General features: G+C 44.7%; 1 protein-coding gene across 6 annotated transcripts in view; it reads left to right on the forward strand.

The window, feature by feature from the left end:
- The window catches only part of LOC143285757 (uncharacterized), a 26,480-nt gene that overhangs the window by 931 nt on the left and 5,549 nt on the right, over nucleotides 1-20,000 (forward strand). The window contains exons 2-11 of one of the 6 annotated variants that reach the window (XM_076593170.1): nucleotides 1,430-1,942; nucleotides 4,620-4,846; nucleotides 5,682-5,811; nucleotides 7,633-7,775; nucleotides 8,460-8,564; nucleotides 10,855-10,966; nucleotides 11,599-11,910; nucleotides 15,556-15,659; nucleotides 17,184-17,342; nucleotides 19,470-19,650. In XM_076593170.1, the coding sequence (XP_076449285.1) occupies nucleotides 1,696-1,942; nucleotides 4,620-4,846; nucleotides 5,682-5,811; nucleotides 7,633-7,775; nucleotides 8,460-8,564; nucleotides 10,855-10,966; nucleotides 11,599-11,910; nucleotides 15,556-15,659; nucleotides 17,184-17,342; nucleotides 19,470-19,650 (1,720 nt within the window). In that variant the 5' untranslated portion in view covers nucleotides 1,430-1,695. The remainder of the gene's footprint in view (nucleotides 1-1,429; nucleotides 1,943-4,619; nucleotides 4,847-5,681; nucleotides 5,812-7,632; nucleotides 7,776-8,459; nucleotides 8,565-10,854; nucleotides 10,967-11,598; nucleotides 11,911-15,555; nucleotides 15,660-17,183; nucleotides 17,343-19,469; nucleotides 19,651-20,000) is intronic. The other 5 variants (XM_076593171.1, XM_076593172.1, XM_076593173.1 and 2 more) reach the window with 5 other exon arrangements.

Raw genomic sequence — 20,000 nt, forward strand, 5'->3', positions numbered from 1 at the left:
GTTCGTTCGTTCTTTCGTTCGATCGTTCGTTCTTTCGTTCGTTCGTTCGTTCTTTCGTTCGATCGTTCGTTCTTTCGTTCGTTCTTTCGTTCGATCGTTCGTTCGATCGTTCTCTAACAACTCGGATAAGAAAATCGAAGTTGCGATTTTCATGTTGTTGTTTTGTTTTTTGTTTTGTTTTGTTTGTTTGTTTGTTTGTTTGTTTGTTTGCTTTTTCCAAGGGACTATCTAGGATTAAGCGTCTCCTCTCTAAATTGTACTGTCGCTAGTTGATGGAAATCCACCAATGTCAGCATCTTTTCTGTTTAATCTTGAGCCGTCAAGGAAGTGTGTGTGTGTGTGTGTGTGTGTGTGTGTGTGTGTGTGTGTGTGTGTGTGTGTGTGTGTGTGTGCGCGCGCGTGTGTTAAATGAATAAGAGTTCATTCATCAGGTGAATGTTTATGTAAACTTCTTGTCTTGAAGCTGTGTGCTCCGTTTCGGTTTCCAATGTCCTGTAAAGTGGTGTAATCCACATAACAGACTGACAAGGAATTATTGTTCTTGTTCTTCTTGTTCCTCTCCTCCTCCTCCTCTCCTTTCTTCTTCTTCTTCTTCTTCTTCTTCTTCTTCTTTTTTTCTTCACTTCCTCCTCCTCTTCGTATATTTTGTCTTCCACTGATCTCTTTATCAGCCTGTCAGTCTCCCAATCTCTCTCTCCCTCTCCATGTCCCTTTTCCTCTCTCTATCTCTTCCCCCCTCCTCCTCTTCCCCCCTTCCCCCCTCTCTCCCTCTCCCCCCCCCTCTCTCTCTCTATCCCCCCGCCCCTCTCTCTCTCCCTCTCTCCTCATCCTTCTCATCATCATCTTTCTGCCTTCCTGCCTCATATTTCCTGTTTCCATCCTATCGCGTCAGTATCAGTGTCACTGTCACCTCTCTCTCTCTCTCTCTCCCCTCCCCTGTCAGTCTCTATGTCTCTCCACTGTCACTGTTACTATATCTGTCTGTTGTCAGCCTCCCCTGCCTTCTTTACTCTTCCCCTTGTCCATTCTTCCTTCCGCTCTCCACCACGCCCCTACCCTATTGTCCTCGTTGTTATTCATCTATTGCGATATTGTATTGTACATAAGTTCTATGTTTATGTTTGCACATGCTTATGCAATTTTGACTTTGGTGTTGTGAATTGACTCTCGCTTTTTTCGTTGTTGTTGTTGTTGTTGTTGTTGTTACTTTGTTGCTTTTTTTTCCAATTATTATTTATGCCCAGAGGGCTGGATGTAAAAAAAGTACTTTGTGCTTACTCCTTTACCCTCGTAAAATAAAATTTCGTTCGTTCGTTCGTTCTCTCTCTCTCTCTCTCTCTCTCTCTCTCTCTCTCTCTCTCTCTCTCTCTCTCCACGCCCTTTCTCTTTATCTTCTTCTGATTATCCATTTCATCATATTCTCCTACAGCTCCTACTGAATCTTAGCTGACCGGCCGGGGAATCACACACACACACACACACACACACACACACACACACACACACACACACACACACACACACACACACACACACACACACACACACACTAACACACACACACACTAACACACACTAACACACACTGCTGCCGCTGTTGGAGAACGTTGTTACGGACACACACACACACGCACACACACACACACACACACACACACACACACACACACACACACACACACACACACACACAAAATGGGCAAGTTCCGCGCATGCGCGGTGACCTTGAAGCACGGCCAGGAAGTGTTCCGGGACGGGGAGAGGGTGACGGGGGTGGTGATGCTAGACGTGGCGGTGCCCGTGGTGGTGAAGGGGGTGAGGGTGTTCTGTCACGGGGAGGCCCTCACCAAGTGGTCCAAGGACTTCACCCGGGACTGGAACTCGGACCAGGTCACCACCGAGAAGTACTTCGCCCAGGTCTGCAACCTGTTCGGCAAGAAACGTGAGTGTGGTTAGGGATTTGGGAGGGGTGGAGGGGGGTGGGAGGGGATGTGGGGTGGGGGCGTGGGGGGGGGGCTGTTGGGGTGGTGGTGGAAGGGGTGTGGCGTGGAAGGATTGTGGGTGGATTGGAGTGGGTTAGGGTCATAAGGTAGTGGTGGTTGTTGGATGGTGGACCATGGGGGCTTTGTTTGTTGTTGATGGTGGTGATGGTAGTGGTGGTGGTGTTGGTGGTAATGGTGTTATTGTTGTTGGTGGTGGTGGTGGTGTTGGTGGTGGTGGCGTTGGTGATGGTGGTGATGGTGGTGGCGTTGGTGTTGGTGGGTGTGGTGTTGTTGTTGGTGGTGGTGGTGGTGTTGGTGGTGATGGTGGTGGCGTTGATGTTGGTGGGTGTGGTGTTGTTGTTGGTGGTGGTGGTGGTGGTTGTGTTGGTGGTGATGGTCGTGGCGTTGGTGGTGGTGGTGGTGTTGGTGGTGGTGGTGGTGTTGTTTGTTGGTGGTGGTGATGGTGTGGTGGTGGTGGTGGTGGTGGTGGTTGTGTTGGTGGTGATGGTGGTGGCGTTGGTGGTGGCGTTGGTGGTGGTGGTGGTGGTGATGGTGGTGGTGTTGTTGTTGGTGTTGGTGGTGGTGTTGGTAGTGGTTGTGGTTGTGTTGGTGGTGATGGTGGTGGCGTTGGTGGTGGTGGTGGTGATGGTGGTGGTGGTGGTGGTGATGGTGGTGGTGTTGGTGGTGGTGATGGTGGTTGTGTTGGTGGTGGTGATGGTGGTGGTGTTGGTGGTGGTGTTGGTGTTGGTGGTGGTGGTTGTGTTGGTGGTGGTGTTTGTGGTGGTGGTGTGAGTGGTGTTGGTGGTGGTGTGGGTGGTGGTGGTGTGGGTGGTGTGGGTGGTGGTGGTGTGGGTGGTGTTGGTGGTGGTGTTGTTGGTGGTGGTGGTGTGGGTGGTGTGGAAAGGAAGGGTGTGGGTGGAGTGGTTTGGGTTCATGGGGAAGTGGTGGGGGTGGGGGTTTGGTGGTCGGGGTGAGGGGGGGGGGGGCTTTGTTTATTGTTGCTGTTGGTGATGGTGGTGGTGGTGGTGGTGGTGGTTTTAAGTGTTTGGCGCTGGTCTGCAACCTGTTCCAGCAAGAAACATGAGTGTGGTTTGGGGGTATGGATGGAAAGGGCGTGGGGTGGAGTGGGTTTGGGTCATGGGGTAGTGGGGGGTGGGAGGGCTTTGTTTATTGTTGTTGGTGGTGGTGGTGGTGGTGTTAAGTGTTTCGCCAAAGTCTCCAAACTGTTCGGCAAGAAACGTGGGTGTGGTGGGAGTGAAGGGATGGAAAGGGTGTGGAATTAGTGGTGGACTGCGGGTGGTGGATGGAGACTTTGTTTGGTGGTAGTGGTTGTTGGTGTTGTTGTGCTGTTGTTGTTGCTGTTAGTGTTGCTAATGTCTGGAAAACAATATCCTTCCCATTCAACCCACCAAGCACCGTCGATTCGAAACCCAGAACTCAGATTGAAAGTCTAACCGCTTGCCTATAGAACCCACCCGTCAAATCTGAGCAAAAAGGGCACGTTCCACGGTGTTGATTTTCACCAGTCTCAATTTCACTTTCTTTTAGAAAGCGTCACTTCATTTTGATAAATTCACATACGCTACACCACATCCACTAGGCAGATATCTGACCAGCAGCACCCAACGTGCTACTTAAACAATGATTACATGCATACAGATCTCTGTACCCGTCAGAGTGGACTTCTTCTTCATAGCTGGATTTTTTTTCCCCTTCTTTCCGTTACACGACCAACATCGATTTGCCGATGACTCGGTTGTGATTCATGCATGCTGGATATTTTCGTGTCTCCATAACCCGCCGAACACTGACATGGATTACAGGATCTTTAACGTGCGTATTTGATCTTCTTGCGTGCGTATACACACGAAGGGGGTTCAGGCACTAGCAGGTCTGCACATATATTGACCTGGGAGATCGGAAAAATCTCCACCCTTTACCCACCAGGCGCCGTTACCGTGATTCGAACCCGGGACCGTCAAATTGAAAGTCCAACGGCTATTGCGCCCGTCTTTTTCCCAAAGGACGACGCTTCTGTTGCCCATGGGTTCTATTTCAGTGCGGCAAGTGCGTGCTGCACAAAGGACCGTGGTTTATCGTCTCATCCAAATGACTAGACGCTCAGTATGATTTTCCAGTCAAAACTTGCGAGAAAGGTCAAGAGCGCGATTCGAACCCAGACCCTCACGGACTCTGTATCAACATATGATGATAATACTGATAATGATGTTAATGATAAGAAGAAGAAGAAGAACAATAACAACAACAAGAAAAATAAAATAGTGATAATGATAATAATGATGACGATGGTGATAGATAGATAGATAGATAGATAAATAGATAGGTAGATAGACAGATAATAATGATGATAGATAGATAGATAGATAGATAGATAGATAGATAGATAGATAGACAGATAGATAGAGATATTAATGATGATGATAGATAGATAATTATAATGATGATGATGATAGATAGATAGATAGATAGATAATTGTAATAATAATGATAATGATAGATAGATAGATAGTACCTACGAGGCACACACTTCCCCATACAATGGGCTTTAGTTAAGCGCCTCACACGATCAGCGGCTTGATTTAACCGTTCGGCCCCTCCTTCCTCCCTTTCTACCAGAGAACCAGGAAGGGCCCAACCTCACGCTGACCGTGGGCAAGCACAGATGGGCCTTCGCCTTCCGTTTGCCTGCGGACCGACTGCCGTCGTCCTTTGAGGGTCAGTACGGCGCCATCCGCTGGTTCCTGAAGGTGGAGGTGGACAAGCCTTTCCCCTCCATCAACAACAAGTGGTACAAGCCCTTCACCGTCCTCAGCAACCTCAACATCAACGAGCCAGTCTATCAGGTTTGTTTGTAGGGGTGTTGGGTTGTGTGTGGGGGGTGGGGGGTGGGGGGGTGGTAGGGGGAGTAGTTGGGGGGAGGAGGAGGGGTGGTCTGTGTGTGTGTGTGTGTGTGTGTGTGTGTGTGTGTGTGTGTGTGTGTGTGTGTGTGAAGCCGGAATGAGGTATTTGAAATATACGCACTTGAGCAGCAGGGAACCAGAGAGAGAAGAATTTATGTAATGAAATAACAACTTATTTCAGCTGGCAACAAATTCCTGTCCTTATCGTCACAAGAGAAGACCGAAAGGCGGTAGCACGGGAGGATGGGAGGGACGGTATGCTGTGAGGGTACAGAGAGAGAGAGAGAGAGAGAGAGAGAGAGAGACGTTTTGACGCTTTGACATTTTATCGTCATTTCCTGTAACGGTCTATTGACAAGTGGGTGACGAGGGTTAATTCTTGAATCCCCTTAAGTGCAAAATAACATTCTGCTTATGAGCATTTCATCAACAAACAAAGAAAACAATCTGTAAATATCACTCTACATACAAAGAAAAAATTATCTAAATATCACTCTCTCACAATACACTAAACAAGCGGGAAAAAAACCTACACACACACACACAAACCTAATCATACAAACTCAACCATCAGTTCTGGCAATGATATAGTTCAGTATATCAATTATCTACCTTACTAAATTAACATAAGAAAATAAAATTAACACATGGATATCCTCCTCATTTTCTCTGGTATATTTTGATCATTGTGAAATATATATATATATATATATATATATATATATATATATATATATCTGTACTATCACACCAGTAACCACGGTTCGTTTCCTTCCAGCCCGCCAAGAAGAAAGAGGTCAACAAGACAGTGTCCAAAGCCCTGGGCCTGGGCAATGCAGGAACGCTAACTCTCTCCGCACAAACAAATCACTTCGGTTACTGCCCTGGAGAAGCCATCGTTCTTACAGGTAAAGATATGTGTGTTAGAGAGAGCACACTGAACACTGGATTGTTTAATGTCATTTGCTGTAAAGCTCTAGTGACAAAGTAGGTACAAATTAGAACAAAAATGGTGCAAAGCAAATAAAATGGAACAGAAAGGAAAAACATAATCAATGTAAACTAACTACTAAGGGATAAACGGCACTTCGGTACTTTGTCATTTGCTTAAAATGTGGAAGGCGGGTACTGTGCCTTTTTTCCCTCCAGTCATTCGTCTCCAAGGTTTGAACAGTACACAGGAAACAAAGTACATACAATCCGTATAATAATTATTTAAGCATGTGACATCGACACACATCATATCAATGCTAAAACATAACAAAGTACAAATAAAACATAATGATTATTTAAGCATGTAACACGGAAACACGTCATATCAATACGAACACATCATAAAAGATACATTGTCGAATTGACCAACCAAATGTAAGAAAGAAAAAAAAACCGTCAGAAAGACTTCCTTACTCTGCCGAGCCCTTGACACGTTCAGTATAAAGTCACTGGTCCTACGGCCAAAAAAGGCTGTGGAACATTCAGCCCTTTCGTTGTTTGTTTATATGGCCATAGTGGTTGGCGACTATCTAAGCACCATACTTCGATTGGATTGGATTGGATTTGCTGTTTGTATTCATTTAGGTGGCAGAATGGTGAAGATGCTTATATGCCAATACAGTGTCCATGAGTGTCTGGGTTCAAATCCTGCTATCGCGCTTTCTCCCACGTTTGAATGGAAAATTGACGGGCGCAATAGCCGAGTGGTTAAAGCGTTGGACTGTCAATCTGAGGGTCCCGGATTCGAATCACGGTGACGGCGCCTGGTGGGTAAAGGGTGGAGATTTTTACGATCTCCCAGGTCAACATATGTGCAGACCTGCTAGTGCCTGAACCCCCTTCGTGTGTATATGCAAGCAGAAGATCAAATACGCACGTTAAAGATCCTGTAATCCATGTCAGCGTTCGGTGGGTTATGGAAACAAGAACATACCCAGCATACACCCCCCCGAAAACGGAGTATGGCTGCCTACATGGCTGGGTAACAACGGTCATACACGTAAAAGCCCACTCGTGTGCATACGAGTGAACGCAAAAGAAAAAAAAAAAAAAGAAAGAATGGAAAATCAAACTGAGTGTCTAGTTATTCAGATGAGACGATGAACCGAGGTTCCCGTGTGCAGTACGCAGTTGGCGCTACTGAAAAAAGAACTCATGGCAACAACTGTGTTGTCCTCTGGAAAAAAACAATATCTTAAAATGAATCTACTCCGATAGGTACACACAAAATCCATATGCATGCACTCAAGGCCTGACAGGGGCGTTGGGTAATGCTGCTGGTCAGGCATTTACCTATCTGATGTGGTGAATGGATAACTGGTCATGAGTTTCAGTTTCAGCTTCTCAAGGATGCGTCTCTGCATTCGGACAAATCCATACATTCTACACCACATCTACTAGGCAGATGCCTGACCAGCAGCATAACCCAACGCACTTTGTCAGGCCTCGAGTGCATGCATATATAGTTTTTGTGTCCTATCAGAGTGGATTTCTTCTGCAGAGTTTTACCAGAGGACAACACTCTCGTTGTCATGGGTTCTTTTTCAGTAGCGCAAACTGCGTACTGCACACGGGGATCTCATCCGAATGACTAGTCGCTCAGTTCGATTTCCCAGTCAAACTTGGGAGAATGGGCGGGAGCGGGTTCGAACCCACACCCTCACGGACTGAGCGTCTTATAACCATTCTGCCACCTTCCTCCTACTGGTCCTGAATGAACTCCTGTGTGTGGACAGTGGAGGCCAAAAACGACAGCACCAAAGACATGGGCAAGATCATGGCGGCCTTGGTGCAGAGCGTTGTCTTCTCGGCCAATGACGAGACCAAGTCCACTAGCATTGCCGTCTCCTCTTTACAGTCCGAGCTCTCTTTGGCAAAGGTGGAGTTCCTTTGTCTTATTCTTCTGACTGATCTCCCTTTTTGTTATACAAGTCACTCTTGTGAAGCCCAAGAAAGGCGCCAGGCACAAGGACAACAGAGAAAAAAGAGTTGTTTTTTTTTATGAAAAGAAACCTGGAGGCTGTTCTCTGGTTGTGTATAGTTTATGACTGATTTCATCATTGATTTTTCTTAACAAATTATGAGTGTCCATGAGGCTACAAATTGTTGCGAGAACGTTATGAAGACTTCCTCTGTGTGTGTGTGTGTGTGTGTGTGTGTGTGTGTGTGTGTGTGTGTGTGTGTGTGTGTGTGTGTGTGTCTGTCTCTGTCTGTCTGTCTCTCTAAAGATTACCGCCCCCCCCCCCTTTATCTACAGGGGTAAGTTACTAAATGGACAATAAAATATGCCAGTATCAGCATCAGTCTCTCTCTCTCTCTGTCTGTCTGTCTCTATCAGTGTGTTTGGGGTGTGTACCTGTGTGTGTGTGTGTGTGTGTGTGTGTGTGTGTGTGTGTGTGTGTGTGTGTGCGTGCACGCGTGTGTGGGTGTGCAAACTTCTGTTCCATGTCATTTGAGTTATTTGCCTTCGATGTATCATTCATTGTCTTTTCTTCTTCTTCTTCTTTTTCTTCTTCTTCTTATAATTTCCTTACTTAGTTACGTGTGTATGACATGTCCGCAGGGAACAACGATGACCCTGACAGATATTCTGCTTCCTGTTCCGGCCGTACCCCCCTCCACGAGGAAACTCACCTGTCACAACATACTGTGTACCTACACCGTTAAGGTACTCTCTCTCTCTCTCTCTCTCTCTCTTCTCTCTCTCTCTCTCTCTCTCTCTCTCTCTCTCTCTCTCTCTCTCTCTCTCTTCTGTAGTGGCTTCTGTGCATGAACAGACAATTCGCAATTTCTTTATCAGTTTTAAAAGCATTCGTTTCTGATGTCTTAGAATTCTGAACTAATATTGTTTCGAAATGACATGGCCGTGTATCATAACTTGATTTAAAAAAAAATCTTTTGATCATGGGATTGCATCCATCCATGGGGGACAAAGGTGAATACTTGAATGAATTATCCGTATCTGCGTTCTTATCTCTTTAAGTCTCTGTCTCTCTCTCTTCTCTGTCTGTGTCACTCTCTCCTTGTCTGTCTCTGTCTCTCTGTCTGTCTGTCTGTCTGTCTGTCTGTCTGTGCAACAACAACAAAATTAGTCACAATATGAGAAAAAGGTCAACTGCATAGGAAAAATAATAAAAACGCGTACAATAGGTGCAGCATGACAATTCGAAGAAATCATCACGATGAATTATCACATATGTCCGTATGCATGTTTTCAAAAAAGTAGTGTGTTGTGATGTATTTTCCATTCTGCGGTTGTAGCAGAAATATTACGAAACTACGGTTCCAGAATAATATTTTTAGTTAAAAAAAAAAGGGGGGGGGGGGAGACTGATACAAATATTCATGAGAAATCATTCTAACTTTATTCAAAGCAACGTGATTTCATTGGATTCTTATCACCAGAACATAATACCGTGAGATAAAACAAAAGCTGATACTAGTATTCATGAGACAATCATTTTGATTTTATTGAAAGCAACGTGATTTTGATTGGATTCTTGAAACCAGAACATGATGCTATGAGTTAAAAAAGAGAGCTGATATCAATATTCACGAGACAATCATTCTAACTGTATTGAAGGCAACTTAATTTCGCTGTAGTCTTATAACCAGAGCATAGTATTGTGAGTTTTAAAAAGAGGGCAGATATTGATATTCATGAGATAATCATTCTAACGTTATTGAAAGCAATGTGAATTTGATTAGATTCTTTTAACCAGAATATAATACTGTGAATTAAAAAGAGAGCTGTTATTAACATTCATGAGACAATTATTCAAAATGTATTGAAAGCAACGTGATTTCATTGATTTGTTGTAACCAGATCATTATGCTGCGAGATAGAAATAGAGGTGATATTGATATTCATGAGACATTCATTCTAACTGTATTGAATGTAACATAATATCATTGGATTCTTATAACCAGAGCATATTATTGTGAATTAAAAAGAGAGCTGATATTAATATTCATGAAACAATTATTCTAAATGCATTGAAAGCAGCGTGATTTCATTGATTTCTTATAACCAGATCATTATACTGTGAGATAGAAATAGAGGTGATATTGATATTCATGAGACAATCATTCTAACTGTATTGAAAGTAACATAATTTCATTGGATTCTTATAACCGGAGCATATCATTGTGGGTTTAACAGAGAGCTGATATTGATATTCATTAGACAATCATTATGAATTTATTGACAGTAACGTGGTTTCATTGGATTCTTATAACTAGAATATGACACTGTGGGTTGAAAAGAGAGCTGATATCAATATTCATGAGACAACCATTTATTGACCTTTATTGAAAGCAACGTTATTTGGAGTGATGGCCTAGAGGTAACGCGTCCGCCTAGGAAGCGAGAGAATCTGAGCGCGCTGGTTCGAATCACGGTTCAGCCGTCGATATTTTCTCTCCCTCCACTAGACCTTGAGTGGTGGTCTGGATGCTAGTCATTCGGATGAGACGATAAACCGAGGTCCCGTGTGCAGCATGCACTTAGCGCACGTAAAAGAACCCACGGCAACAAAAGGGTTGTTCCTGGCAAAATTCTGAAGAAAAATCCACTTCTATAGGAAAAACAAATAAAACTGCACGCAGGAAAAAAAAAAGAAAAGAAAAAAAAAGGTGGCACTGTAGTATAGCGACGCGCTCTCCCTGGAGAGAGCAGCCCGAATTTCCCACAGAGAAATCTGTTGCGATAAAAAGAAATACAAATACAAAAAATACAAATTTCGACTGGATTCCTGTAACCAGAACATAATACTGTGAGCTGAAAGCAGAGCTGATATCAATACTAATGAAACAATCATTTTAACTGCATTGAAAGCTACGTGATTTCACTGGATTCTTATAACCAGAACATAGTATTGTGATAGCTGATACTGATGTTCATGAAGTAATCGTTTCGAACTCTGAAAGCCAGGTGGTCTGTCTGGTTTTTGACACAGGTGTGTGTGCATGTGCCGTGGGGTCTGGATCTGGAAGCTGTCATCCCCATAGCCATTGGCACCGTACCCCGAGGCTGCAGCCGGCCCAGTCCCAACCCTACCCAGCCACAGGGTACGTATAATGATGATGATGATGATGATGGTATCAATGATAATGCCACATATGCCTGCTTGCCTATGTGTGTGTGTGTGTGTGTGTGTGTGTGTGTGTGTGTGTGTGTGTGTGTGTGTGTGTGTGTGTGTGTGTTTGCGTGCGTGCACAGGGTACGTATAACGACGATGATGAAGATGATGATGGTATCAATGATAATGAGGATAAAAGTAATCATCATCATCATCATCATCACCACCATCATCATGCCACATATGCCTGTTTGCCTCTGTGTGTGTGTGTATGTGTGTGTGCGTGTGCGCGCGCGCACTATTTTTTTGTTTAGACGGTCTGCCTGTTTGCTGTCTGTCTGTTTGTGTGTCTCTCTGTGTGTCAGTCTGCCTGGCTCTGTTTGTCTGCATGTCTGGCTGTACTTTGCAAACTCTTCTTCTTCTTCTTCTTCTTCTTCTTCTTCTTCTTCTTCTTCTTCTCCTCCTCCTCCTCCTCCTCGTCCTCCTCCTCCTTTTATGAATTTGTTTGTAATTCAGTTTGGGTATATTACGTACAGCAATTACACAAATTTATTGGCTGTTGCTAACACGCCATCGTGGTCATCGTCGTTCTCATCACTACAACTTGGTGCTGTCTTTGAGCAGCAGCAGCAGCAGCAGCAGCAGCAGCCAGTGGTGGCGGACCGCCGATACAGTACGTGAAATGCGAGACGGGCATCACCCCGTGCACCAAGAGCCACAACAACTTCCCCAACCTCCCCTTCACCCCCCACACTGCCTACGTCCTTCGCGGCCCCGGCCCCCAGCTGCTAGCAGCCTCGCCCACCCCCACCCCCACCCCCACCTCCACCAAGCCCCAGGCCCAGCCTTCAGCGTCTGCTGTGCCGCAGACAAAGGATGCGACCGACGGAGCGACACAATCGGCATCCATCTCATCGCCCACCATGGTCAGGGGTAAGTAGGTCTCCCTCCCTTCCTCCTTGCATCCCTCCCTGCCTGCGTGAGGAACTACCGTCAGTGCTTGGAGCAACAAGAATTGACAAGACAAGGCAAGACAAGACAAGGCAAGACAAGACAAGTTTCAGTTTCAGTAGCTCAAGGAGGCGTCACTGCGTTCGGATACATCCATATACGCTACACCACATCTGCCAAGCAGATGCCTGACCAGCAGCGTAACCCATCGCGCTTAGTCAGGCCTTGAGAAAAAAAATATATATATAAACTAAATAAAATAAAATAAAATAAAATAAAAAGATATAAGTAAATAAATAATAGATAAATACATTAAAAAAAAAGAAAAGAACTACTACTAATAATGATAATGTAATAAAAACTTAATGAAGTCAACTATAAGTGTACAAAAATGAAAATAAAAATAAATAGATAAATAAATAAAATGAAATAGAAGACAAGGCAAGACATAAAGAAAACAAAAGATGCGACTGACTGAGCGACGAAGTCAGCATCCATTTCATCACCGACCATTTTCAGAGGTAAGAAGGTCTCCCTCCCTCCCTTTATAGGGTATTACGTACAGTGCTTAGAACAACAAGAATTGACAAGCACAAGGCAAGAAAAGACAAGACAAGACAAGGCAAGACAAGACAAGGCAAGGCAAGACAAGACAAGACAAGTGCAAGGCAAGGAAAGACAAGACAAGGCAAGGCAAGGCAGGTGCAAGACAAGTCAAGACAAGACAAGACAAGTGCAAGACAAGACAAGGCAAGGCAAGGCAAGGCAAAACAAGACAAGAATTGACAAAGACAAGACAAGGCAAGGCAAGACAATATTTGACAAGACAAGACAAGACCAGGCAAGACAAGTGCAAGGCAAGACAAAGCAAGGCAAGGCAAGTGCAAGACAAGACAAAGGAAGGCAAGCCAATGCAAGGTTAGACAAGACAAGGCAAGGCAAGGCAAGGCAAGGAAAAACAAGACAAGGCAAGGCAAGACAGAGCAAGACAAGAATTCACAAGACAAGGCAAGACAATATTTGACAAGGCAAGGCAAGGAAAGGCAAGACAAGAATTGACAAGACAAGACAAGGCAAGGCAAGGCAAGGCAAGACAATATTTGACAAGACAAGACTAGGCAAGACAAGGCAAGACAAGACAAGACAAGTGCTAGACAAGACAAAGCAAGGCAAGGCAAGGCAAGGAAAAACAAGACAAGACAAGGCAAGACAAGAATTCACAAGACAAGACAAGGCAAGGCAAGACAAGACAATATTTGACAAGACAAGGCAAGGCAAGGCAAGACAAAACAAGACAAGACAAGGCAAGACAAGAATTGACAAGACAAGGCAAGGCAAGACAAGACAAGGCAAGGCAAAACAAAGCAAGACAAGACAAGACAAGGCCAGGCAAAACAAGACAAGGCAAGGCAAGGCAACGCAAGAATTGACAAGACAAGGCAAGGCAAGACAAAGCAAGACAAGGCAAGGCAAGACAAAACAAGACAAGGCAAGGCAAGACAAGACAAGAATTGACAAGACAAGACAAGGCAAGGCAAGGCAAGGCAAAGGAAGACAAGACAAGGCAAGGCAAGGCAAAGCAAGACAAGAATTGACAAGACAAGACAAGGCAAGGCAAGACAATATTTGACAAGACAAGTCAAGGCAAGACAAAGCAAGACAAGACAAGGCAAGGCAAGACAAGACAAGACAAGACAAGATAAGAATTTTAAACGACGGGAGTGACAGGAGAAAGACATGAAAACATCCATTTTCACTCAGCAAAAAAATGGGGAAAACATTAATTACACAAACATGAAACACAAGGAACACGAAATAAAGCATCCCCTTCCCGACCCCAACCCCATCAACCCCACCCCCTCCTAAAAAAAAATGAAAATAAAGAGAGAGAGAGAGAGAGAGAGAGAGAGAGAGAGAGAGAGAGAGAGAAATCAACGTCTTGATTTTTGTAGTCGAAGACTGAAGTGCCCGAAAACTTTGTCCTCAAAATGGTCTTTGTCGAGTCTGTGTTTTCTATTGTTGTCTTTTTCTCCTGCAAGGTTTGGGCGCACTGCCGTTGTCTTTGTCGAGTCTATGTTTTCCATTGTTGTCTTTTTTTCTCCTGCAAGGTTTGGGCGCACTGCCAATAAGTATACCCAACATGACAAACATATCATTTTACATTTTAGTATCAAAAGTACTTTCACGTGTCTCCTTTTATGTATTTTTTTTCCCGTTTCAAAGTAATTCACTGACAATAACTAACAATGATATTCTGAGTGGTTGATAAGTATGAATATGACTTGATTTGAATGATATGGAAGTTGTTAGTCTGAATCACTTTGTTTAACCCTTTACCTGCTGATGACGAATATGTTCGTCAGTGAAGGGCCGTTACTCTCACTGATGTAACACAAAGGTCACCGGTCAGAATGTATGGAGTGATGGCCTAGAGGTAACGCGTCCGCCTATGAAGCGAGAGAATCTGAGTGCGCTGGTTCGAATCACGGCTCAGTCGCCAATATTTTCTCCCCCTCCACTAGACCTTGAGTGGTGGTGCTGGACGCTAGTCATTCGGATGATACGATAAACCGAGGTCCCGTGTGCAGCATGCACTTAGAGCACGTAAAAGAACCCACGACAACAAAAGGGATGTCCCTGGAAAATTCAGTAGAAAAATCCAACTTCGATAGGAAAAACAAATAAAACTGCACGCAAGAAAAAATACTAAAAAAAAATGGATGGCGCTCTCAGTGTAGCGACGCGCTCTCCCTGGGGGAGTACAGCCCCGAATTTCACACAGAGAAATCTGTTGTTGACAAGAAAGAGAAACACAAATACAAATGCAAATCATTGTTTATTTGGATTTCTTCCTCTGTATTGCTAACACATCGCGTTTTGTTCAGAAGAATCAATACAGAATACACACAGAATGCAGAGCAGTTTTATTACCTTCGAAGAGAAATCACTCTGTTGTATAAATCACATAAATAATAATAAACGAAAATCACAAATCATGCAACGTGGTATGTAAAAGACATAAGAAGCTTGAATATCGACTTGAAGTAAACCCACATACAATGATCAGTCAAGCGCAGGCAATAATCACAGTAGAGATTACACCACTCAACCTTTGAACAAAACCCATCACTCAGATCAGGCCTTGAGAGTATTGTCTGAGTTTGTAATGTGTGCGTGCCTGGAATCTGACACATGAAACGAATGATGAGCGCCCCAATGGCAAACGGCATCGGCTCTACCCAGGTAGGCAGCCTGATGTGCAAATGACCCCAAGTTTGTAAAGCGCTCAGAGCTTGATCTCCGACCGAGAATACGCGCCATAACTTCTTCTTCCTTCGTGGGCTGCAACTGCCACGTTCACTCGTATGTACACGAGTGGGCTTTACGTGTATGACCGTTTTTGCCTCGCCATGTAGGCAGCCATACTCCGTTTTCGGGGGTACGGGCGAAATAGTATCCATATCATTCATATATCATTCATGATTCATCATTGACTAAATAAAACAAATGTCCACAGCAAGTAGTATTTGACCTTAGATTCACGTTTCACTGTTCTCATTTCCTTAATGTTCACACAGTCAAGAAACTAACTAAACATCAAACTGATGTTGAATGGAAATTCTCCAGGTCCGCCCTCCTACACACAGGCGTCGGCCCTCCCGTCAGAGGCGGACCTGCCCCCGGCTTATGAGGACGTCATGAGGATGGAGGAGAAGGAGAGAGCTATGCAGGTACTGGTGCTGACTGCAGGCTGACTGGCGGGGGGCAGGGGGAGGGATAAAGGGGTGGGGGAGGTACAGGAGGGAGGGGGGGGCAAGAGGCTGGGCGGGGGGAGGAGGCAGTCAGTGCTGTGTTGTGTTTTTTTTTGTTTGTTTTTTGCTTTGTTTTGTTTTGTTTGTTGTTGTTGTTGTTGTTGTGTGTGTGTGTGTGTGTGTGTGTGTGTGTGTGTGTGCGCGCGCGCGCGCGCGTGCGTACGCCTAGAGTTAACTTAATCAAGATTTTGCGCCTTTTAAATATTAGTAGTAGTAGTAGTAGCATTTTTATGTATTTATCTATCATATTATTTATTTATTTTATTTTATTTTATTTCTTTTCTCTCTCTCTCTTTTTTTGTTTTTTGTTTTTTGTGTGGTTTTTTTTTACTTTATTTATTTTATTTTATTTTATTCTTCTCCTTTTTTTTTTCTCAAGGCCTGACTAAGCGCGTTGGGTTACGCTGCTGGTCAGGCATCTGCTCGGCAGATGTGGTGTAGCGTATATGGATTTGACCGAACGCAGTGACACCTCCTTGAGCTACTGATACTGATACTGATACTGTGGAGGGATGGGATTAGAGAGCTATGCAGGTACTGGTGCTGACTGCAAGGAAACTTAGGGAAGAGGGGGGATTAAAGGGAGTGGGGGCAAGGGGCTGGGAAGGAGGGGGGGGGGGGGGGAAGCAGTCAGTGCTGTGTTGTGTTTCAGTGTGGATGGATGAGGAGAGCCATGCAGGTACTGGTGCTGACTGCAAGGAAACTTCGGGAAGAGGGGGGATTAAAGGGAGTGGGGACAAGGGACTGGGAAGGAGGGCAGGGGATGGGAAGCAGTCAGTGCTGTATTGTGTTTCAGTGCGGATGGATGAGGAGAGCCCTGCAGGTACTGGTGCTGACTGCAGTGTGTCTGGAGTGGGATGTTGGAGGAGGAGAAGTCTGACTGTATTGTGCTGGAGAGTGTTGTGTTGTGTTGTGTTTTTGTGTGCTGTGCTGTGCTGTGCTTTGTTGTGTTGTGTTCTGGTGTGTTGTGTTGTGCTGTGCTGTGCTGTGCTGTGCTGTGCTGTGTGTCGCGTCTCGAAATTTATTTATTTATTTATTTTTGTTAACTCACGCCCCACTCCCACCTTCCGCCTACCCCTCGTGCCCCCCCCCCCCCCCCACACACACACCCCACTCCCCAGTTCCCCCCCCCTCCCCTCGCTCCCCCTCCTTTCCCCTGCGCAAATCAGCTTTTAAGGTTACCAGTTAAACCACGACTTGTTTTGGACGCTTCTTCCCCCTTCTTTATGGATAACGAAGACGCCAAGTCTTTGATCTATTATCCTTCATTCTATTGTGACATTTCGTACATCATTCAAAGAGCCCCTAGGGCTTGTGATGCGGTGTCTATTTTTTTACATTGGGATTTACTACTAACAAATGTTCTTTTGATATAGATATGTCGATCTTACCTATTCATAATTCAGTACTTATGAACACCGCCTCCCATGGGCCTGTGTGCAGACGGCAGCAGCCATGACAGTCCCCGAGGGCAGAGAGTGTGTCTTCGTGCTGGCGCGGTTCCCCGATAGCGCACTGAGCTCCTTCCGCGAGACCATCCGCCGTGACCAGAACAACCTTCTGGACAACGACCTGGCTTTCCTGGCTGCTCTGTCCCCTCAGGTGGGTGGGAGGGCGGGAGGGGAAGGGGAAGGGGGGATGGGGAGAGAGAGGGGTGGGTCAGAGATGACATCACAATACAGCACAACACACAACAATGACAGCGATGCATCCATGCAAAAGCAGCACCACAAAACGAGGTAAGTGTGTCTGTTAGGAAACCTCGTTGGAGGAGGATAGGGGGTACATGAAAATGTTTCCATATGAAACACATTCTGCATCGTGCTCACAAACAGTTACAACAGCCATACCATCTGGACGGCTGAGAGATACATTTGGACATCACCACTCTGTTTCCACGTTCCCAGGTTTCAAACACCCCACAGTCGGCCGCTGCTGGGTTTTGTTGTTGTTGTTGTTATCTCTGGACCTTATGTATTTGGAAAGAGATTCCTCTCTCGCTTCGTCATTTCACTGCACTCAGCTCTTTCTAGTCTGGCCTTCAGACATTACCATCATCATCATGATGATTCTTCTTCAGTGTTTTTGGTGGTGGTGGTGGCAGTGGTGGTGGTGGTCATGATGATGATGATGATAGTAGTCTTCGTAGTAGTAGTAGTGGTAGTAGTTGAGCATCGTCATCATCACATCATCATCATCATCATCATCATTGTTATATAAGAATCATAGTAAGGATTTCTTTTGTCGAAATATCACGCAAAGTCTAAAAGATATGTACATTCAGTCATGGAGAAAATCGCTCGAAGACAGTACTAAATGTCTGTTCTATAGGAGCATCAAACACAACTCTTTGTAAGAAATATATATCTCACAACTTCCAGATACTTACATATATTCTTTTATAAAGTTTCGTTGCAGTAACCATAATCTGCAGATCGAAATAGGAGGAAGAGAAGGCGAAAACAGAGAAAACAGAATTTTAAAGGAATGTAATATGGGTACCTTTTGGAATGAATTTTATTTTGTTTTAGAATGTCCAAAAAATACAGTAATTCGAAATAAATTGATACCACATAAAATAAATCACATCTGTCTGTGTTCGGTTTATGCAATTTATTCAGTGCTGGGAAAACAAAACACAACTAAATCTAAGTAAATTTATAAAACTAGGAAAGAGTGTGTAACTTTTGTTACATTTAAAACATACTTGTCATTATGTTTAAGTTTGATTTGTTTTGTTGTAAATCATTATCATTAGCGTGTGTGTGTGTGTGCGTGCGTGGGTGTGAATTTTTGTGTGTTTCGGAGACATCGTTGGACTGACGTTGTCATTCAATGAGTATGTATTGTTATTGTATCCTCCACACCCCAAAAGGGACAACAGGATTAAATTTGTTTGAATCTTTGAATATTTTTTTGTTGTTAATGCCAACCGAACCTACAAACCACAACAATCATTGTTGTTGTTGTCACCGTGGAAGCCATGCAAGTACGGTAAGTGCAGACACCCCACAAAAGACCATAAGATGGCATTAGGCTCGCTATTCATCACAAAGCCTCCCATGGCCCAGCCAGTACCAGGCCTGGACACCTGGCCGTGATGAGACAAGGGAGTGTTTGCAGGCCCGCTTTCGTTGGGGACCTTTCGTCGTTTGCAGTGCGAGAAGTGGGTCATATGACGTCATGGGCAGCCCACCACCGTAACTCTCTTTTCTCAGTTTGCACTGCCTTTGCTCGGACAACATTTCGGCATAGTTTGTAAATGGATCAGTTCGAATACGCAATGACTGAGAATGTGACAAGAAACACGCTTTAAAGTAAACATAGAAAACTTAAGCAAATAACGGGTGTGATTATGAAACCAAATATATGTATTGTAAACTTACACACAAAAATACTCACCCGAAATTGTTCAGATCCTTTCGTCAGGACAGCGATTTCCACGACGAAATTTTAGCCTTTCGGTGACCTAAAACACACACACACACACACACACACACACACACACACACACACACACACACACGCACGCACACACACACACACGCACACACACACACACACACACACACACACACACACACACACACACACAGCACACGCAGTTCTCGCTAAAAAAAAAAAAAATAAAATAACCGGGGAATGTCCACGAAAATCAGAAGAAAGTGGGCCCCTCCCTGCAAACCCCTTCCCTATCAGGCACGCCGTCTGTCGCACTGTGTGTTCCAGCCGCTGACGGGACTGGACGGGCAGCATGACGTGTGGCCCGAGCACCGTGCCCTGGCCATGCTGGTGTTCCCTGACCGGGACAGCGGAGAGGAGTGGCTGAGGGGCGTGGCCGACAGCGGAGACCCCTGGTACCCCGACAGTGACGTCATCCTGTTGCCCGCGTCCTGGTCCCTGCCGCCAGGTCTGTGTTGTGAGGGCACTCATGGTGGTTTTGTGTGTGTGTGTGTGGGTGGGGGGGGGGACTATATGACTACATCATCAATTTTGTTTGACGGTTTGTCCTTAGGTTTTGTTGTTGTTGTTGTTGTTGCTGCTGTTGTTGTCGTCTCGTCGTCATTCCATCACTAGCAGCAGCAGCAGCAGCAGCAGCAGCAGTAGTAGTAGTAGTAGTAGTAGTGTTAACATCATCATCATCATCATCAATATTATTATTATTATTATCATTGTTGCTGTTGTTGTTGTTATGATTGTTGTTGTTATGTTATATTTATATGTTATATTGATATTGTTGTTGTTATAATGATGGCGATG

This window comes from Babylonia areolata, chromosome 9 (assembly GCF_041734735.1).
Source record: "Babylonia areolata isolate BAREFJ2019XMU chromosome 9, ASM4173473v1, whole genome shotgun sequence".
Classification (NCBI taxonomy): domain Eukaryota; kingdom Metazoa; phylum Mollusca; class Gastropoda; order Neogastropoda; family Buccinidae; genus Babylonia; species Babylonia areolata.